The 23266-nt window shown below is 41.2% G+C and overlaps 1 protein-coding gene across 1 annotated transcript; it reads right to left on the bottom strand.

Annotated features, from left to right (window-relative positions):
- Nucleotides 1–255: 255 nt before the first annotated feature.
- mtus1a (microtubule associated tumor suppressor 1a) lies at nucleotides 256–22554 on the bottom strand. Its single transcript, XM_084550500.1, has 14 exons — nucleotides 20403–22554; nucleotides 20011–20185; nucleotides 18861–19085; nucleotides 17472–17564; nucleotides 16883–16999; nucleotides 11490–11707; nucleotides 6720–6786; nucleotides 4364–4578; nucleotides 4064–4169; nucleotides 3796–3869; nucleotides 3585–3680; nucleotides 2379–2495; nucleotides 2194–2291; nucleotides 256–1597 (listed from the first exon to the last, which is right to left on the bottom strand). The coding sequence occupies exons 1-14, from the start codon at nucleotides 22395–22397 to the stop codon at nucleotides 1369–1371; spliced, it is 3825 nt and encodes a 1274-aa protein (XP_084406626.1). The 5' UTR covers nucleotides 22398–22554; the 3' UTR covers nucleotides 256–1368.
- Nucleotides 22555–23266: the final 712 nt, after the last annotated feature.

Genomic DNA, 23266 nt, shown 5'->3' with positions numbered 1-23266 from the left:
TTTGCAGGATGTCTAAAGAGGTGAATCTGGTTTAACACTGAACCGTGTGCCAGGCTGATGTCCTAATGTTCTCCATATGTGGAATGTCATCTGCAGGCCCAGAGCTCGCTGTGATCCAGTGCAACACTTGCTGCAATTTCCATTTTTTGCTGAATAGTTTCTGGCGGTTTTGATTTTGAAATATACTTTGGATTAGGACATGAACGCTTGTGGTTTGGAAAACCGCAAGCAGATAACAGACAAGACGAGAGATCCTCATCCAGAGTGAATAAAGTATTTAAAGACAGAGATCACTTATACTAACTTTGACTTGGATCATGTCACAGACTGACAGCTTCATGTTTAATACAAGACTTTATTAATTGCATATTTCAAACACACTCATACTATAATGTATCGATTCCACACAAAATACTTGAAGATGCAGTGTCTCTGACATTAACAATCAAAGCCGTTTCTGGTCAACTCTGCAAAGACCCTGACTTTAAAGCTGCATTAGGAGGCTTCAGTGAGGGGAGACTGACTCAAACACATGCACAAAGACTTGTGTTGATTGGTCCCTTGGTCAAACAAACAAACATAAAAACAACATGAAACATGTGTTAGAGGCCACAGATGACCCTTGAACTTTCGATCCAGACCCTTTAAAAGTAACATGACCTCAAGTTCCATGAGTGCATATGAAAATCCACATTTCTCTTTGGGACAGAAGCATCTGCAGTCCTGATGCACTGACTAGCAGAGGGATGTTAGTGTGAAACCTCTGACTGTTGGTTGTGAGAAATGGTGCAGGAATCCAACAGAAGCACTTCCAGATTCCTTAGGCATTTATAACGAAAATACACAGCGGCGCCTTCTGTTTCAGAACTATTCTGATTTCAGACTTTAAAATGGCTGTGGTCTCCAGAGACACAAAAAGCCTCCTCTCACACTGCAATGCTAAATCTGCAAATCTGCATGTGTGTATAGACCTGCATGCGTATTTTTTTTTTTTTAGCATGTACTATATGTATGTGTCTGTGCTGAGCTTCAGGAAAGATAAGCCTCCGACAACATGTACAAATAACAAAAATAGTGTTTCATTACATAGAAGTCCTGAGATTTCATTTCCCCATCCATACCATCAGACGTGAAAGGCAAACAACAAGGTGGCCTTGCTCAATAAGTGCTTCTGTGCATCATTTTTTTTTCTTTTTTTCTTTTTGCAGTCTGCAGCATCTCTGCACACAAAATGTCAGAGTTCGTCTGATCCCGACGAGCCGAAGTCAGACTGTTGTTTTGGTAAATTAACAGGAAACAAACATGGCTCTTAATTCCAGGGGAGAACTCAAAGACGGGGGTCTGCTTCCTGGAAGCAGGGGCCCATCGTTATCTGGGCGAGACAGGAGGGCTGGAGAAAACGCCGGAGCTGCGAGGCGATTGGAAGCTGAAGGAGTGCGAGGGGGAGGTGGACGAGGGGGACACCTTGCGGGGGCTACTCAAGTCTCCATTATGGAGCTTCCACAGCAGCTCCTCGTTCTCCATGGACAAGCGCTTGTTTACCTTGGACTCCTTATGAAGGGACTCCTGCAGCACGGCCTGCTCTGTGGACAGCTGTCTGTGGTGCATCAACACAACACACGAGTTAGACATGAATGGGAGAACAAACCTTTACACACATGAAAACTGCAGTATTATACTAGTTAATTCATTTATGTACTACTATATGAGTGCTTTATGAAATAATCCACACTGAATACAGAACCAGACATCTAAAATAAAATACAGATCGCGGCGTCTGTTTTTATTTCACTTTGAAAGAACGCTCAGTTATAAACAGCTGGTCACTGTAGGTTTGATCAAACTATACACAAACAGGAGGAAATTGTGTATCTGTTATTGTTTTTTTTCCCCTTTCCAGCCACTGAAGATTATACGTCTGGTGCTCTAGTGAGCGTCTGCAGCCCCAGGGTGACGTGTTATGTCAAAATAAACAGTGACCATGTTTATTATAAGAAAGGAGCATGTGACCTAGTTTAAGACTTTGGCTCAGAGATGAATAGTTTTTGGTTTATTGTGCACAGGAATAGGTTTGACGATATAATGAAGACAGTTATTTGAAAGCTTGGTTAGAAAACTGAATTAGTTATTTAGATTATTTAGTTTCTACAGTACGTCTTGTATCATTTGCTATGAGCCCTCATAGAGTCTTACCTTGACAGAGCAGCATGTCTTTCCATGCGCGCTTTGAGGTCTTCATTTTCCTGCGTGACTTTGTTAAGGCTTTCGTCCAGCTTCAGATTTTTCTCCGTCTTTAACAAAACAATATACAGAGTGATTTATTATTGATTCTTTTGTTTTAGTGATATTGCTTGTTTCATTATGCTCATCCGTCTCACCAGTTTATCTATCTCCATCAGCTTCTTCTCCTGCTGGTGGAGCTGTTTGGTTTTGATGTCCAGCACTACTTTGAGACTCTCTAGCTCGTACTCCAGATACTGCGTGTGAGAGTCCTTCTGTGGGGATAAATAAGTAAAGGCACTGATACATCAAGCCTCATAAATGTCATGAAGCTGGAACACTGCCTGCATGCAACCACCTTAGTCAAAACAGACTGGCCTGATTATATTAAAATATTAAAATTAAAATCCGCTTTATAGGAACATATTGGTGCCCAATAAACATATGAACATGTTGACATGTTTCTTTCTGGTTGGAATAAATACATTCTTTCAGTGCTTGTTTGTTTCATGTGGGGTAAACATCAAGTGATCAGTGTGGGCAATGCTGTTAAAACACGAGTCTCTGACTTGGTCCATCTTCTTTTCAGCTAACTCAGCGTTGTTGGGGAAACATTTATTCTTCTATTATATTTTTGGTAGATGAAAGCAGAAAGAACCAGTTCACAAGTCTCCCCAAATGTTTTGGAGAATGTAAACAAATACTATATATGATGATAATACTGATAATAAGCTTTAGTGTCCATGCAAACAGCTGTTTCAATCTTATCTTTAATCAGAATAATTTCCATAAGGTCAAGGAATATTGTCCATGTAAATGTAGCCAATGAAACTGTGATCATTTAGGTGCTATACACAGCAGAGTAGTGTATGGTGAGAGCCTCCTTTTCCACACATGTTGCTAATGCTGCTGTTCTCATTAATCTACTAGCAACAAACGTGAAGTAGCAGGGTAATGCCAGGTAGTTAGCCTAATTACTCTGGATGCTGGGTACATGTGGCAGCCACCTAATATTAATGAGGAGTGTCAGTCTGACCGTACAGTTGCACTCTGGGAAAATTAAAATCTAGAGTCTGGGCATAGAAGAAGGGCAGCGATACCAGCTAATACAGATATATAATGTAGTAGAGTATAACTCATTCTGTTTCACATGTGAAGAAAGGTTAAAGTCTAACTGACCAAACAGAGAACATCGGTTACTTAAAATGAAAGTATTAATTTTTGTTGCCGTTGATATTTTATCTTTCTTGTGGTCATCACAGTTTTTCCACCTTTAATGCTTGGAGCACACAACACTGGAGTCATGAGATGTTTCTCAAGTGGGGCTCTGCTATAATAAGCCCACTGATTACACACAAGAGTACCTGACTCTTTTCAGCCAGCGCTTTCCTTCTGTTTTCCTCTGCAGTGAGCTTCTCAATTAGGGCATTATTCTCCGCAGTCAGCTCTTGAATTTGTCTCTGCGGATGCACACAGCACAAACAGAGCCACTGAGCAAAGTCTGACACAGTAACTCATCAAATTGGTATTCTCGTGGCATGTTGTTTGTGGAAATTAGTCACAAAAGGAACTTACGGATAGGGCATCTTCAGCATCTTTTAAGGTTTTGCCCAAAGACTGCAGCTCCTTATTGTGAACGTTCCTGAGCTCTGAAATGTTTACAAGTTATGTGGCATTAAAAAAAATATCTAAACTGTACAACAAAGGTCAAGATTATTCACAATTTCAAGCCCACTATGCAAAAACCTACAATGGAACATGCCTTATTAAATAAGGATATAATATCAACAGGCAAATTGGTTTTGAAATCATCAACTTCAGCTGAAAAGTACAGTTTGCTCACCTTCCAGTGACGTTTCATACTGCTGTTTAACACACTGCAGCTGTTCTACATGGCTGTTTTCTAGTTCCAGCTTCGTGGCTTCATGACTGGCTTTAAGCTCAACCATCTAAAAAACAGAACACATGATAAAGTTATTTTTCATTACAGCACATTACACTTCATAAATAACTAATTATGTAGATGTTATCCTTCAAGACTGTCCTTTAAATACAAGTAGTAAATACATAAATACAGGCTGTGAATCTCCCTGAACAATTCTCAGATAAATTAAATTACAGTGGAATTAAAACGTGGACAAACCTGCTGTTGCATGAGAGTCTTGCATTTGTCAGCTTCCTCCTGGTAAGTGAGGTGAACTTTGTCCCATTCGGCCTGGTAGAAGGCCTGCAGCCTCTGCTCCAGCTCAGACAGGTCGTTCTGGTGCTGTTCCTCCAGCCTCTGCAGTGCATCCTCCAGAGCAACACGCAGCTCTTCTTTCTCCTTCTCCAGGCGCTCGGATGAATGGACTGAGCAAACTGTTAGTAAAAACAGAAGACGGCATCCATTTATTAAGGTGACAAGGGGTGACTGTTTGCATGTTAGGTGACTGCATTCAGCTGTATAGATCGTAATATTCATTAAACAAGGTCAGGGGAAAAACTGTATTATTAACTGCTTGCATAAGAAACCTGATATGTCCACTAAGGAACCTCAGTTTAGTCCTCCCTAAATGTGTGACATCAAATGCCCTCAAAAAAAGGAATGGAAAAACTGACTTTAAAGGGGAGGCGCCTCGTGCACTTAACTGCTTAAGCCAACTAAACTGCAGTTATTTATAGGCTCAATAAGATACAGAAACAACTCAGTTCTTTCACAATGAATTGAAATTGGAAATGGCATAAGTAACAGATTTCTTCGCAGACTGACATTGTGCCATTTTTTGTTTGTGCAATTGGTGGCTTTGTTTTGTAAACCCAACTCACTATTTCTCAACTGTCTCCATCGCCAAGTGTTTATATCTGGTCTGAAGTGGGTGACAGCAACAGGCTCCACAACCTGTCTCCGGTTTTAGTGGCTGCTCACAAACATTGCTCATATCTATTGTTTGAAAGGGACCAAAGTAACTGTGATAGTGTAGAGTGTAAAAAAAAATAAAACACAGCCGTGCAGAACAAGAAAGGCTGCTGCAATGTTGACCAGATCTTCCTCCTAAGGTTTGGTCTCAAATACACCGCATGACAATAAACCACAACTATTTAGAGCTTGAATCTATGTTTAACCTCAGCAGTGGGTGTAAAATAATCCTGAATCCAGCTGTTGAGAGTTATGGCTTTCCTTGTTCAGTACTCTCATGGAACACTAAAGGTACACGATCTGTTTTCCAATTACACTTCTCTTCAAATTAACCAAAAAGAAGTGAAAGGCCAGTGAAGGACTACACTGCACTGCCTTCGCATGAGGATTCACCTTACCCAGAGTGGAATAATGGCAGCCGATCCAGGAACAGGCGCCGAGCCAACATGGGGACTATCTATCAGGCTTTGGTATGTGTACAGCCTGAAAAAGAACCCCAGCCTTCTGCAATCATGTGACTTTCTACTTCAAATCCCCTCACACGTACACCTCAGAGTTTGGAAAAGGACGGCTCACTTAATCTAAAGTTAGCTGCATTTGGCTCACTGTGAGATGATACCTGGAAGCGTCTCATCTCCAGCTGGTATCCCACTTTTTTAATAAACTTATGACAAACGGTGTGGTTGTACTATAACTCTGAACAAAGACATACTATTTTCTTTCTGTGTGAGGAGTGAAATCACTGGGGGAGCAAGCACGGCCAAGGAGGAGGAAATAAGTAATAATAATGTCTCCAGAAGTCAGACCTGTTTTCCTCCTTGATTCAAAATGTCCATCTGAGGTCAGTGTAGGTCTGACGGCCTCCCTGAAGTCAAGAATGTGTTGAAGCGCAAATATAACAGCGCTCAGCATATAAGAGCAGTCATGTGGAAGTCCCGAGGCTGTGAGGGAGGGGAGGAGCCACAGCACCACTGCTATTGAAAGCTGTTGTGAGAGCGTGTGTTTGAACGAGCGTGTACATGCGAGGCTATTCAGTGTGACAGCACTTAGGCTGGACATGAAACATGGGTCATTGTCCACAAGCTTTAACAAGGCCTCAGGTGGTGTGGGCATTCCACCAGTGGAAGCCCCTCCTGCGTGGGGTCAGGGGTCAGACTGCCACTCCCAGGGGAATAGACTGACACTGCTAAACACACACACACACACACCGCTTTGCCAAAAGGCTATCTAATTTTCAGCGTAGTGGCAATTAACAAGTGGAGGAGGAATCTAAATATCGCTATACAGATTAAATCTATGTAGAAGGTGAAGGTAAGGCGTCCCACCAGAATATAGATGTTAATATTTAATTCGTGAAACAACTTGATACCACTTCCAGTAACTAAGAAAAGGTAACCCTGCAGCGACTTTAAGGCGTAGCACTGATCTTCCATTCTCTATTTTATTAAATAAAGACGTCCACACTTTATATACAAACGTGACCCAAAATGTAAACTGTGAAACCAAACAGAAAGGGTGCTAAATGGGAGTAGCATTTGTGTGTGTACTTTGGTGATAAACACTGTAATCACTGCTAGAGTCAGACCAAGGTGACCGAACTTACCCAGCTCTCCTCTAAGATTGACCAGCTCCTGGGACAGCTCCCTGCACTGCTTTGTGGCTTCATCGCGCTGCAGAGGGAAAAAGTAAACAGTCATGCACATGCTCATGCCAGCACTGCAATATTTGGAGACCTTTATTTTAACACGGCAACAAGCTTGAATCATCACAGTCAAGATTACAAATGGACAATGCCACAATGTCACATAACCATCCGATGACTCCTGTTTTTCTACAAAACTATTGTGTTTGAACTAAACACAATACTAAACTAAACATGGACTAAAGGGGAACTGACATTTAGCTCATGTTTTCAGTTTCATACAAGCCTTGTGCCAGCCAGTTTCCCTTATTTCTCCCTTTCTGAGTCAGTTTTGCAGTGCAGAGGGCTGCATCCTAGCTGCAGTGCTCCTGCTAGACTTCACTCTGACGCATAGATGATCCAGAAACAGTTTATTTCTGTCTACTACCTTTCTCTCATTATGCCAAATGACAACATGTTGACACCACACACAGTAGATCACACTGCCTGCATAATTAAATTTTGTGCATGAGGAAAAACAGACAAGTAAGACAAGCCAGGCATCACCCCACTGATCAGTTTACATTAGCAAATAGTATTCCGCCCTGTCCAGCTGCTCTCCAGATCTGCATCTACTCTTCACTGCAGAATAGAACAATGTAGAAGCCAGTTACCCTCTCTGCAGCACAAGAAGCACCAAGGCATGCTTTGCTGCCAGAACAGCCCATGGTCCAGCCTCACCCTGAGGCTTGGGTGCCGGAGTCCCCCAGTAGCTATGGAGACCCAGTGCTCCAGGACAAACAGTGGTCCAGGTGGACACACCACCTCCGCACGCACTTCCTCCCAGACTGCTCTGAATACATCTAAGGCAGGACTGAAAAAGCCGCTTTACTGGCTGTGGTGAGTGACTGCAGAGTGCATTACCGTATTCCACCTAAAAAAAACCAAAGGGGCAGGCTACAGTGTGCATGAGCACAGCCTCCTCACCAGGGAGGTGAGGTCACTTTAAGACAGCACTAAAGGCAGCCGGAGTGGAGCAAACAGATAAATTGTTCAGAGCTGCTTGACATCAGGCTGATGGAGAAGGACTTGTGCGCTGTGCAGTGACCTACCCAGGGGATACGTGAAGAGGCTTCATTACTACCATCCCCCCACTGCTCATCCAAACCTACATTAAATCATCCCCTCACCCCCTCTGCACCACTACCTTACAGTCTGCTGTACAGTTACAGGCTGCGTGGGTACAGTCTCTCCATTAGAAGATGATATAACGCAGTGACGGATCACGTTTCCAGCTTCTGAGTCTATTCATAATCAATACATGGTAAATGAATACTATTTTAAAAATATAAGAAAACTAAAAAATTTAAATAACCTCCAACTACTACACTGCAAATGTCACAAAATATTGCTATTGGAAACTGGCTTTATAGTAAATTGTTTCGATTTCTATAGTTTCACTTGCTCCAGTAAAATACAGACGTGCTTTACTTGTCATGCTTTGTTTCTGATGACCTCAGTCATATTTTCTATTTGAAAGCAAGCTGATTTTTTTTTGTAAGCACCTTCTGCACTGAGTCTGCTCTAAGTCTTGATTAAAAAATAAATAAATTAGTAATCCCACATGAATTTGCATCTAATTATTCACCAAATATTTTCCACCACGCAACCCTAGAATGAAAAAAAGATCTTCATAAATCCATTTCATGGTCAGAATACTTTTATTCTAAAAATACTTGAACACGGACTGCCCTGTTTGGCTGTGCATGCTTTCACCATATTCATTTGATATCAGTTTCCCACCCCTGAGGTCCTACAAATGTCTCCAGCGTATACAGCGATGATGCTATGTGAGGTGTAGAATAACCCATGATGGTGAACTAAGATCAGCGACTAATTGCAACAGATCAAGTTACAGTATCCCGGAACTAGCCTGTTGTGTTATTTTTCAGAGAACATCTAACGTGTGTATTTGCATTCCTGTACTGAAATGAAACTCATTTTACAACGTCTTCTCTTTTGAGAGGAGGTATGTCAAAGTAGGTCCAGTGCTTACATACTCCATCCAAACAGATGATAAGAAACAGCCCCTGCCTAGTATTTGGCTGCTGTTCATAACCATATCAAGACAACAGCTGGGGCATTCTCACACTATGATGATATGGTCCAGCCTCCTATTCTTGGTATGATGAGTGGCCACCAGATTCCACACTACACAACGTGCACATTGACTCGCCCGTTATTACACCTGATACACAGATCGGGCATTAGGTAATTTAATCTTTTAATCTACTAAAAGCATGTACAACAGAAGGGTGAAAAAAGCCAAGACATGCAATAGTTAAAGTTGAGTCAGTGGGAGGAGGTCTTAACAGCTGCTTTTCCGTCAGAGAGGAACAAGCATGTTTTTAATATTTCTTAGTGCATTCAGTTTCACAACCCTGGCGTCAAAACAGAGGGACACGAGTCAAACACCAGTGACTAAAGATCACGCACTGAGCCTTAGATCACAGCTATCGCATTACATGGGTTGGCACGAGAATCCCTTTAAAAACATTTTGCTTCATGTTTGTTTTGTAACACTGCATACTGCGGGGTCCAAAATTGTGGGAGGCTCTTTAGATAGTGTGGTCACCATCTAAAAGAGCAATACATGAAGTTGGATCACATCTGCTTATCAGAAATAGGCTGTATATCTGAGTCTCAGAGCACAGGTAGCTTCTCTAAACCCAGTCTAAATGCTTGTCTGAGTGAAGAGCTACCAGCCTATCTAGGTGGGTAAAAAGCCCTCTTATAAAGTATAGTACAGCATAAGTACTTATTTGAGATTTGAAGTATCATTCCTTCTTGTGTTTCATCTTCTGTTTGCCACAGGTGCAGTGTCAGTTTGACAGTATAAGATGGGATGTACAGGTCGAACAAACCATGTCCATGCAGCTTACAGGCTGCTGTCATTAAACAAAAAGTGTTTAACACCAAATATTAAGATATTTAGAAATTTAACATTTCACACAAATTGTTACGCTGATGTTTTCCAAACATATCAAAATAAAAGAACCTTGACTAACAGCCTCATACTATTGGAATGCATGAGCTGAGGCATCTCTCAGTACACTATTCTTCAAAAATAAAAAACTACTGGCCTGAAACCAAAGGTTATAAGGACGCAGTGTGTTCCTAAGACTTAAGCTCCTTAAGGTTTATACTAGACTGTTATTAATGTCACAACTGCAGCTATGCAGAACGCAGCCGTAAAAGATCAGTGTGGTGTCAAACTCTGGAGTAAAGGGAGTTGCTGAAATTTAGGCCAAAGGCAATAAAACACACGGGTGAGTTTCTGCATTACAGCTGAGAGAAAGCAGTGGATTAATTTTCCGAACAAGATCTCGGCAGCAGCGCTTTGAACCGCACAACAGCTTGTTGAACAACTGTGACATTTGCTGATGACATTTACAACAAGGATGTACTGCACATTGAAATTTACACCAGAAATACGCTACAGGTGACACCATCTACACAGGTGCCTTGACCAACCAGCAGAAACGGGTACAGCATATGATCCCTCACCTCCAAATGTGGCACTGAAGCCTTAGGGGAAGTCAAAACTGTGTCGCTACAGCAGTATTTTTCCTTGCCTTGTGGAGCAAATATACCCGCAGTATAAGGGGCTGCTACACAAATAATGATTTGTGATAAAATAAAAGCAAGTTTCCAGTGGAGGACAATCTTGGCAGATCTGAATTACGACTGTGTGCCAATAAATCAGGCATCCGATGACAATGACAAAAACACAAAACAATTTACAAACAAATATTAAGATAAAGCCTGTAACAATTTAACAGAGTGCTGTAAATATGATTTAATATTTCGATGTTTTTAAGTACTCAAATACAACATATCAGTGTCATTTCCCCCCATAGCTTTACCAGCAGACAGATTAAAAAATAAATAAAAATGGATTTACTTATATAACTCAAACATATTTAGAAGGTATGCGCTCTGATGTAATGACACTCGAGTCCAAGCACCACATAACCGTTTTACTTTGATGGTAACTAAACGAGGGAGTGTTGGGGTTGGCTGGGGGACAGCCATTAGTTTAAGTCTATTTGTAAAGCACTGCAGAAAGAATAATACCTTGAGGCATCTAGTCCGGGCAGTCAAGACAAACAAACAGGCTTAGAGACTTGAGACAATGCTTGTCTTTCCAAATAACTTGTGAATACAAGAAAAGTCCACCTAAGTATAACTGAAAAGGGTTTATTTTTTCGCATTTAGAATTTAGAATAAACCCAGGTTTTCACCAGGCCTTTGTTTTAACAGGAGATCACGATGCCTCTTTTAGGAGGCAGCCCTCAGTTTGACTCAGCACCACAGGAATAATTAACTGTCAAACTAAGACAAACCTCTCTTTGACACACTCTTAACATGCGGAGTAAGAATTTGTGTGCAGCCTCTCGTACAGTTACATTCACTCCCAGTCCTATTGCTGTAAACAGAAAATCCATTTGGTTTCAATTCATTTAACATACAGGATTCAAAGGCGATAATTTAAAGATAACCTGACTTTTGTGTAAACACAGAGATCAACAGCAGATCGTTCTCTTACTCTGGAAATAGTAACTCTGTTGGCAACTGTGTGTGATTTATAGGATATTTGACAGTCACAAAAATTAGTGAAAATAGTTCCGGTTGTTGAAATCTAAAATTAAGAATAAATAAATTCCAACAGTAAAAGTTAAATTTTCTTACCTCAGCCAAAGTTTTCTGCAAGATGATGGCGACTGCCTCAAATCTAAGGTTACTGGCCGTCAGGAGTCCTTTGAGCTGCTGGATGTTCTTGTCTTTTCTCCCACACTCTGTGACACTTGCTGGTACCCCATCCTGACATCCATTAGTCCGGTTTAGTTGGGATGCTGGCTGTTGAGGAGGTTGCTGGCGGGAGCTGGGCTTGGATTTGTTCTTGTCCACTGTGAAAGAACATGAGTTGAGTGTTGTGACAACATTGATCATTAACACACTCCCTTCCATCACCACTGCTAGTGGCCTGATAGCAGTACCACCCAACCCATACACTCCTGTCAGGTTCACAAGCCCCAGAGTCAAAGCCCTAATTTCTGCAGTGTAGAAATGTCCAATCAGCCCGTGTGAGGATTCCCAGTGCTGCTCCTCCGACAGCCCAAACACAATAATGGATACATGAATGACATTAGCTTTCCATATCCTAATTCAATCTAGCGCTCTGCAGACACTGGTCACCAAGGACAGCTTATTTTTAGCAAGGCCATGCTACTGTAGTTTTGACTTACATAATCTTTATAAATATATCACAGCTATCTAACAGCCACCATAAATCCTACTAATGATCAACACATTGTTTACTCTGCTACAACGCCCGCGATACCAGAATACAATCTCACTTGCACAGCAGTGGGGTGGGGAAGGGACATATGATTGACAATTAAACAGTGTCTGCATGCACATTTACTTTGAGAAGACTGTGTAGTGAATATTACGTAACTCGGCGCCAACGATAGCTGAGACATATTAGGAATACCAGCGTTAATGAGGGGACTATATTGTACTACCAGGCCAGCGGGGATCAACCTTGTATGCCGTTTTAGAAAGTAGCCGTTACAGACGGTAAAGATTACCAAGCTAAAAAAAACAAAACACCCTTCCTTAAAGCTAAGCGAATTGTCCATAGTCTTCTCATTTGTTTATTGACTTGTCCTTTATGAAGCACAAAAGCTGGACCGTAGTCAAGTTAAATTTAGAGGCACTAAGCAGGGTATCATCCGAGAACATCATAACATCCCAGAATAACAGCAGCATTTAGCTATGCAATATAACATAACAGATTTCCAAGCAAAATAATGTTGTATATGCTCTTATTTTTCCTTTATCAACCTCTAATTTTGCCGACAATAAAAACTGCAGTCCCCGTCTTCTGTAGACTTCTGCCAAATATCTGGACACTGGCCTGACTGGGGGAAAATAACACTGCAGAGAACACAATCAGGATAATACAAGCCGGTTACACCACGGGCTGACTCAAGTTCTCACAGCTCTGTATGCGGATATGCAGGTTACCTTAAAGGCAGTTTCTGTCATTCACAGCCAAAGTAAACTGTTCAGCATAAAAGACAGGCACAGCCTTTAAGACAAACAAAGTATTAATTCTGTACTGCTACTGGGTCGATGTTACAACAGTCAACAAAAGACACATGAGCAAGACTTAAGACTTGCTCATGCAAAAATATTTTAGCCATGATGTAGTGTGGACACTAAACCTTGACTGTTGCATAAAGTTTTGCTCATAATTAGCTTCAGTGTGTCACCCAGATGGTTCAAAACCAGAAAAACAACTTCAAATCTCAACGACCTCTCATATTAAATTTACTAATTTAATTTTGGCAACATAGGCTTATCTACTTACGGTACCATTTGAAAGTTTGACTCACCCGCTTATTCAAGTGTTTTCTTTTTCTGGAATGACCCATGGAGTTATTAAGTATAGTAAACAAAAAAAGTTGTTACACCAAAATATGTAACACCTTCATGCTCTGACAACAACTTTACACACACTTCGCATGAACACACTTAGAGTGGAGACAATAGTTAAAATACAAAGAGAAAGCTTCAACGCGTAGGTGGGTCCAAACATTTGAGGGTACAGTATGATAATATTTTACAATTAAAATAAATCAGTGTTACATGCTTTGTTTATTCTTAAAACATGCAGAGAGACATTAAAAGTCATTTTTTGACACAGATCCAAAGAAAGAGTTGAGCTGTGGAGCTCTGCTTTCAATCATCATTTTGATGATGCTGGACTAACTCAACAAGGTTTTATAATGCCCTCTGCTGGTGCACAAAGAGACTCATCTGAAGCACACCAACATGCACCACAAACAAGCCTGCACACAGAAAAAAAAACAAAAAACAAGCTCCTCAACAGACTCAGTGAGCTGACCTGCTGTTTGCATATTTCATTCATCATATTGTGGTCTTTCCAAAACTAAATATCACATTAAATTCAGTAAAATTAATTAGTTAAATAATTTACTTAAAAAAAATGTATATATAGATTTTTCTGAGTTTGTGTACATTGCTGCTGCAACAGTGAAATTTTCAAGTTTGGGATTAATAAAGTATCCATCTAGTATTTTATTCCTCTCTTATGTATTTCCTATTTACACGTCTTAGTTTACTTGTACCAAATTATAGAAGAAATAGCAGCCACTTTGAACATGTCCATAAAAAGAGACATAAGGTCTGATGTGCACATTAGGAAACATCTCTACTGAACATTACCTATTTAAGTCATTCAAAATATGTCGGAGGTAGCCAGGTTTCACACTTTTGAAAATATCTGGGACGTTGGCGATGATTAACACATTCAAATACTGAATAAGCCCTGCCACCGTCGCCTTCAGGCTTGCTCTGGGGGTTTCAGGCCGGGTTTTGTAAAGCGCCTTGAGACGATTTGTACTGTTATTGACGCTACATAAATAAAAGTGAATTGGATAAAATTAAATGTTAATTCAGTCAGATTTTCAGGCTATAACAGAGAGGTCTGTTTGGTTCATATAGACTGAAATATAATGAAAACAGAAAATAAATATTCACATATTAGCAAACAAAACATATGGCCCTTAGAGTTAGTATTTGGCTTAATCTCGTGAAATCTGCACTTTCCAAATTAAATCTGATTTCACATAAGCACATAATCTCTTTCATTGACTACTGTTCCATAGCAACAGACAACTCGCAGCCATTTCTTGATTTGTGATTATGACACATATTGCTCTCATTTCATTACAGGCATCTTCCCATGCATCTTCCCTTGCTCAAAAATTCATTTTGCACCACACTAACTCACACTCAACATGAGACACTGAGTGATTTAGAGACTCCACTGCATTGTGCTCTGTTACTCTAAGGAGATATCGCATCGTAGCACAAGTGACAAGACCATTCACAATCAGGCCCTTGTTTTAGCGCTTGGTTGACGAAATAATTGACAATATTTTACATTAGAATGAGAATGTGAGAATAAGAGAGCACTTATAATGAATGTTAAATACATAACAGTTTTAACTAGGTGATGCATTGTACACCACACAAATACTTGTCAGTCATGTAGACAACATCTCTGTTTTTTAACTATTTTTGAAGGTGAATATGCATTTCTTTTTCTTAAAACATTGACAATCCAATTTAAATATTTAAACCTTTGTAAAAGTTACCATATTTGGTCATTTTTGTTTACGTAATGTGGGAACTGCAGATAGCTACTGTATTCCCACAATACTGTCCACCAATCACAGCTAGGTTCCCATGGTTCAACCTAGAGACCAAGAACCAAAATAACCTCGGTCCATTTGAGTGAAACAGGAGTACTGGATGTCCCACAGATCAAGAGGGCAAGATGAAGTGTATTTTGACAGTCATATAAAAAGGTAGCCTCGAAAATAATGCAAGCTACTCTGAGATGTTGATACGGCTAAAATGTTGATATGACAATTCTGGTGTTTTATATTGTTCATGAATACGAGACTCATATTCTGAACACAGTCCCGTTTTGATGACCAAGGTAGGTAAAATGAAAGCTGAACCTCCCGTTTGCCGACTAGTAAATAGCTATACTAAAAATAGATTTCAGAAAAGAGCCAACAGCACAGAACTACTTGAAAAGGAAAACACTGAGAGTCTTGGCTTAAATACTGCAGCACAGAAACACAAACACAAACACCACTACGATGTTACAACAATGTCAGTAGTAATATACACTGAAATAAAGGACAGACCTGCGTGGAAAACAACTGTATTCTTCCTGCATCCTGACAACAGCTGAATGTTTCGGAGTAAACCCTTGGCTGTTAGACGCACGTGGATGTTTGACAGGGAGAGCTTCGGGGACCACAACATCTCAGCAACAACGCGAGAAAGCCAGTGCTTTCAGCAAACAATAATTTAAAATCCAAAGTCAAATGTAGATGCTCGACGCTGGCTAAAAACTGCGAGCCATGGTGCGCCTCAATGTGTCATGCCTCAGGTGACAGCAGAACTGATGAGGACTGGCAGAAAATAAATAAATAAATCAATAAAAAGCAGTAGTAACAGTTATTCCACTGAGACAGCGTTGAAAAAAGTGAGGGCACCCAGTTCAGCATGGCAGATCTCCCAGCTCAAATATCTAATTCTCAGCTACGAAAACTAGAATATGCAGAAAAGGTTAAAGGCTGGCCAGTGATGTGCGGCACAGTCTGAGAGACATGATAGAGACAGGGACAAAAAAAAAAAAAAAGTAAAAAAATCTCTTAATCCTCTTGGAAAAGCCAGGCTTCAGCTATTTACCAAACACATCAATCTCCCACAGCAGAGTAAAGCAGCATCTCTAAGCTTGATGATGGCGGTGCTGTAGCAGAGCCAGGATGCTAGGCAGAGAGGAGAGGGGGTGGGGAAGGATAGGAGAAAAAAAAAACAGGAGTGGGAGGAGCAAAGAGCATAACTGCAGCCAATAGGGATTTAATCTAGTCCTCTACTCTTTCTCTCATTTACCCTCCTTCTTCCTCGATGCCAGACTGCTTGTGGCGGAACCATATTTAATCCAAGACTCAATAAAATGACGCAAAACTGTAAGCTTGACCAGACTGTAATGACACCGTTAAAGACTGGAAATATTAATCAGCCACAGTGTATGAATCCCAGAGAACAACAGTGGCTCGAACTAATTATTTTCTCAGATTTAGAGACCTAACACCAATCAAGAATTGCAATGATTTCTGAGTGCAATATACTGTATGTACACATGATGTTATGGTAACAGACCTGTGAGGTAGGTTGTTTTTGAATAGTTAAACATTTATTTATGCAAACGTTATTCTTTTCGGTAAAATATGGAAAGTATATGTTACATTTAAAAAAAACAAAAAACACATACTCATTGCCTCATAGGTTATTATTTTACTCAATACTACAGTATTACACAAAGCACAATAACTATACATTTTTGTGCCCCCTCACTTCTGAAACAAGCCTTCACCCGTAATGTGCCATGTTTAGTTAAAACTCAGGCAAAACATAATAAAATCAAAAAGACCTTTGTCAAAAACACACTGAAAAGACAAAACTCTTACCAGGTCCACTTGAACTTCGAACAAATCTTGCTGAAGCGCTCCTTCTCAGAGGGCTGAATGTAGAATATGACGTGCCTTTGTCTGAGGACACAGCAGGCTTGCAAGTTGTGGTCAATGCTGTCACAAGCAGAAGATCCAGGTGAGAAAGGAGGCTGGAGTTAGTCTGACCCATAATGAAACAGGAAAGCTGGCAACTAACTAACAGTGAGCCGCAGACAGCTTTTAAATCAGTTCATGGGGTATGATCAAAGTTCTACTGGCCAACAAAGATTTCAGTAATTTAATTCAATCAAGGTCAAGGATCACTCATCAAGTACTGTCACCACACAATACAAGATTAGGAAGTAACAACACCAGAGTGGTGTTTTCTGAGGGTTTACACCTTGGGTCATATAGGACATTACCTTATCATAATGTGAGGATTTGATAATAGATAAATCAATCAATGCCGTATCCATAGAGAGACCAGTGGGTGTTCATAAAGAAAGACTTACTTAGTCAAAACGTACAAAGAAACACAGAAATAACGGATGTATGAGGTCTGTACTGTTTGAGGATGTGTGTGTGTTTGGACAGGAGAGGTTCTCACTTGGTCCAGTGCTTTTCCCAGGGGTTGAGATGACCCTTGCTTTCAGAACAACAGATTTGACTGGGGTTTGTTGATGTGCAGCTCCTCCAGAAACTGTTGGACAAGTAGAAACATTCTGGTTACATGGTGCCAGTTATGCCATACAATTTTGATGGTGTTTTGTGACAGCACTTCAGATTTACCAGTCATTACCACAATACAGCAACTAGCAACATCATCACCATTGAACTCGCATAGTATTCTACCACGAGTGTTTGTAACAAAGTCAGGCAAAGAGGATGTAATCAGATCATTTCTGGATAATGAGTGAAAACTTGCATGCACCAAACTAAATAAATATATTTATATAAACATTCCCGTAAAAGGAAGTGAATGATAACAGAAATGTTAATCTGACCATCATGACAAAATCTATCAGAGAAAGATGCAGCAAATAATCTACAGAAGCTAATTTATAAACAATGCATAACTGAAAAGGTTCAAAACAATAAGTACTTCACCATGGAAACCCCAGTTAAAAGTAAACTGACCGCCTCACTTACTTCTCCAAAGCTTTTTATCTTTTCCATTTAATGCAGCTAACAAAGGGATGATACAAAACCGATAGGATCCAATGAGCAGGCATGTCAAGAGGGTGAGATCACAGTTTGATGCTGCACTGCCTTGTACAAATAAAGACGTGTTGTTGAAATAATAAGCAGGAAATTCAGTCCAAGTGCAGCTTCGAAGTCCAGTGTAACCAGCCATCAGTTTTCAGTTAAAAATGGATGAAATGCTCTTTTAATCCACCTCAGACGGCATCAGTTGTAGTGTTATGTCTGCTCTCTCTCCTCCAGGCAACACTGTGTGTGTGTGTGTGAACTAGAGTGGAATGTAACCCGTTGCCGTGACAACAGAACAAGATGGAGGGGAGGGGGGGGTCCCCCAGTTTGGAAAATAGATCCTCTCAGCCAATCACAGACCTGCATGCTGTTGAAGATTCTCAGTACAACAGGGCTTCTTCCTCTCATACAAATAGTACGTTCTCACTCAACGAACAGCAACAATACAGATGATTTGCTGGCTCTGACATGGATTTTAGCGCATTTCATTTTTCTGAATTTCTATTTTCAAGCTGTTTAATTGGAGAAATCTGATAAATGTCATTTTTTAAGCTACATCTTGGCAGATGAACAAGTATTAAATGCAGAGAAGGAGATTTACATCCAAGCCCAGGCCTGAAGTGGGTCACCATTTAAACAGCAGCCCCTCCCCTACTGGTCCAGATGTGTTCTTGAAAACCATCCATTGAAAACCAAGGGTTGTGCTTGACAACAGCCGGCGTATAACTGATTTTAAAACTTTATGTAATACAGAGTGAGAGAACTAAACATTTTCTATAAGCCTCACCTTGTGCATTCCCTGTGCTGTGACTCAGGTCACTGTGAACACTGGCTTCATTTAGGCTCCTAGCTGGTCCCAGGGTCTTCCTTGGTAGTCTAGAAGCAGGAGTAGGGGGAGGGCCCATAAGAGAAGGGCGAGTGGTGGTCTGAGGAGCCCGAAATCCACACCACTGGGGCTTAACTGTGGCCGTTCCATGTGTTTGCTCCCCTGTTGGCTGTGCTCTCTGAATACCTGGAATGCAAGTGAGGACAATAAGTTCAGCAGCATAAACCTCTTTATTACGGACGACTTCACTGATAATAGTGGAATATGTCATTCTGTTTTAGATGATGTCTGAAAACAACAAATAAAAATTCAAAGGATGAAAACAGTCAAAACAACGGTCACTGAAACAGAAATTGGATGAAACTCACCAATCTTTCTTACTACAGCAAACATTTTGAATGTCATCGAGCACAAACAACAAGGTTCATGCCAAATAACGTATCTGTGTCGAGTGTCTGGTATAGCTGGAGCATGACAGTGTTACCACTAGCTTCAAATGTTGTGTTCTCACTTTAAAGCCACTGGTGATCTAAAAACCTCCCTTTCCTTCCCCTGCTTTTCCCATTCGTACAGATGGTCTCCCAACAGAGGAAGAGTCCACCTCCTCCCAGGACTCCTCTGATTATGTAGAGCACTAACACACAAAGAGTTGTCTGCTTATGCCAAATCTCTGGTCCGAGACCGGAGGTGACATCTGTATCCAACACTGTTCCTGTTAAACACGGCTGAGGTCAAGACAGTAGGCCCAGTAGAGGAAGTGCTAAAGGTTGCTTTCTGATGGAGCAGACTATGTTACAACAACCTACATAATTCTAGTTTACAGTAGCATGTTACAGTAGCATGTCTAAGGTGAACAGACAACGAATAAACAGAGTTCATTTATTTATTTATTTACACAACAGGTGAAATAGTTAGGAAATCAGTCAGGTTTGAATTGTCCAAGGAGGTCGTAGGGTATTAACGTTTACCTACGAACCTATGACATTTCTTGGTCAACAACTGCCTTCACCAACACAGCTTTTAAGTCTTCTTCAGTATTACCACGGACTAATTTAACCCGATATCACTCAAAAACATGACGTGCATTTAGTCAAACAAAGATGGGTCGAACCTGTAATGCTCCTCTGTTTGGATTGAGTTGTCTCCATAGCTTTGGATGTCCTGCATTCATCCCGTGCCAGGCTTCCCTGTCTCTGCCTGTCTGACAGAGTGGCTGGTCTTGGACTGACAGCTCGTCTAGGGGATGGTCGTCCTCGAAATCTAGTCTTACCATTATCAAATTCTGCCTGAAAAGAGGGTATGGTGTCACTCACTACATTACAACATACACACTTAATTGTTTCCCCAAATATCCCTCTCAGCTCCAAACAAATCATTCTGTGTCCAGCTTTGTAGCTTTGTTTTGGTTTAAAGAAAAGTTACAACCAAATATAATATTAACAGGGGATAAACATATTTATTTATTTCTAATTGTTCACTTTTAAAGGTCATGCATCTACTCACCACCAGGCTGATTTTCTTAGCTTCTCTTGAGGAGTTTTCAGTACATCCATTTGCTTCCTCAGCCTGGACAGGCCGTTTGTACCGGGAAGAGCTGTTCAGATTCCCTGGTCTGGCGTGGCCATGGTGGCAGTCAGCTTTGGAAACAGTAAAACTAGCCGAGTATGTGAGAGTTCTTCTTTTCTCCTTGGGTGGCCTAGATGTTGAACTCTCCGATGAGCAGCGAGGTCGCGTCTTGAGGACAGGAGACCTGTCCTGACCTACAGCTGTGTCTGACCTGACTTCAATTTTCTCTGACACACCCTTCTTTACAGTCGGTTTGAGATCTTTTTGGCTACTTCTAACAGGGGTTTTACCCACGGATGATAAGCAGAATGTCTGGCTGCCAGCTTGCTGTGCTGAGGCATCTGATTCTTGGTTTGAGGCTGTTTGCTTTGTTTCAAAGCTTGCATTACTGCACTGGATTGCTGAAGCATGGTCAGTTGCTACTAGGTGTTTTTCAGGCGGGGATGCTCTGATCTTGTCCTGTCCATTCACAACGGTATGCCCACTAGACTGAATCACGTTTACCCCCGTATTCGCTCGTCTCTGAGGACCAGAAAGCATTTTTGTGGTGGCAGAGACTGCATTGCTACTCCTTGTCTTGGCAGGACTAACCCTGATAGTGGTTGCTCTATGCACATCAGTGTGTTTATTGTTCACATTAACTTGTGATGGTTTCTGCTGTGAAGCAGGACCTTGCACTGCTATTTGATGTGTAAATCGTGTAATGACTTTAGATTTTACATAACTGAAGTCTGACTTTGGAAACTTCTTAATTTCAATTCTCTTTACTTTGCTGGCAGAAGGTGGCACTCTGGTTACCAAACGCTGTTTAGGACTACCAGGAGACTGCTGCTCTTTAACAGCGTTGAGTTTGGGGCTACTTGCACTTCCAATACAAGGAGACTGAGAAAAGGCGGGGAGGCTGGGTATCTGGTTTCCAGTATTTTGTACCGGAGTGGAAGTATGAATATCTTTATCACTCTCTTGCACTGGGTTAGGGGTTAGGGTTGCAGAGTTCTTGCTTTGTTCTGGAGTAATTGCCCCCAAAAAATAAGGCATTGGATCTCCCTCAGCACTGGCAAACTTTGTCTCTTTTCTGGATTCTGCAGATGTTTCAGAGATAAAAGTCATCAAAAGACCCACTTCATTCTCACTTGGCAGAGGTACAGGAGAGCTGGATGTTGCTATATCATTTTCTACAGTGAGGAGCTCCCAGTTGTCTGAGTGAGTGAAAGTCATGCCAAGACAAGGATTGCCTGTGTTCTCCTCAGTGACTCTCTCTATTGATTTTTCACAAACAGTTGGTAGAGCTGGTGAAAGCAGGTTAGAGTCAGCAGGTAATGCTGGACGACCTGCAGCTGGAGAGAGGGATGATTCATCTAGGGAAGAGACTACTAAGACTGACTGGTCCTCAAAACAGAAACTATTGCTCCTCATTACCATTTCCCCAGAGCTCAGGAAGCAGCATTCATTCTCAGTGGATCCTCTACAGGAAGTCTCATAAGAACTCACTTGGCTGTCCCTCCCAGCAGAGTCTGGAGAGATCCCTGCAGTGTTGCCCTCATCCTCTGTGAGCTTACTAAAAGTCTGGTACTTCTCTGATCCATGATGTTCACCGCTCATCAGGTTCATGTTTTCATTCCAAAAATTCATGCTCCCATTTACAGGTGTAGCAATAAACGTTTGGTTCATGTTTGTGCTCGTACCCTGTGTTAAGGTGGTGCTGCAGAGGTTAGTCAAAGGGGAACATTCACTGATACAGCACTCCAACGCGTTTATGTCAGGGGAGCTGCTGGCTTCTCCATCACTCGGGTTGGAAATACTACCGTCAGAGTCAGGTGACATTGACAGGTAGTGACTCTCAGGGGATAGGACCAGCTGCAGACCTCTGTGGGGCTGAGGAACTGTGCCCTCATGTTGGTCAGCGGACATCACAAATGTTCTATTAGACATTCTGATGGAACTGCACCTACTCGGATAGACTAAGCACTGGGCAACCTTGATTCCAGTCAGCAGCTCTATAATCCATCAAAATTGGTAACCGGACAGAAGATCTGTAAAGAGAAAAGATAGGTCACGTTTTAAAAACAGGCAGTGGCAATTTATGCTGATACTTCCACAAAATATCACAAAAAAAAGAGTCACTAATCACATATGACCAGATTTCATGAGGGAAAGAGGGAAAGAAAGAGGGAAAGAAGGGGAACTGAAAAAAGATGTTAACTGATTTATATCATTTTTAGCAGTGTGTTCTTTATCCCACCATTATCTCTCAGTATCACTTCAAAATAAAGCAGGTTCCTACTAAGGATAAGCGGGGTGTAGTATATGATTGTGGTTAGGGTTCTAAAAAAGCAGGCCTTGAAACATAAGGGGAGTGAAACAGGTGACAGTTTAAGAAACGTGAGTTTTCACAACCAAAAACAACTATGATGAATAAGAGACCACTCTTACTTCTCTGTGGGGTACTCTTCACATACCGACAACAAAGAAAGAACATCAGTACCACTGTTAATGCCGCCGTCTCTGCTGAATCATGGTTTTGTAAAAGCCTTAATGCGAGGATGGACCAACAGCTAAGAGCCATGTTTCTACTTTGAAATGAGCCAACTGGGATTTGGAATGAGAAGTAAACAGCTGTCTTAACTGCTTTGCTGTGCACTGTTTATTTAAGCAGGCTGGACTGCAAAGCTGCCCAGCCACTACTACAACAAAGGCACCACTGTGGTACGTACCACCAGAGGGAAAGATATCAGGTCACCAACAGCTTTAAAATGCTACATTAGACACCCTACTGCATTGAAGAAAACAGTAACACTTGG

The sequence above is a fragment of the Chelon labrosus genome (genome assembly GCF_963514085.1).
Source record: "Chelon labrosus genome assembly, chromosome: 8".
Taxonomy (NCBI): Eukaryota; Metazoa; Chordata; class Actinopteri; order Mugiliformes; family Mugilidae; genus Chelon; species Chelon labrosus.
This window is presented reverse-complemented; position numbering and strand designations above follow the sequence as displayed.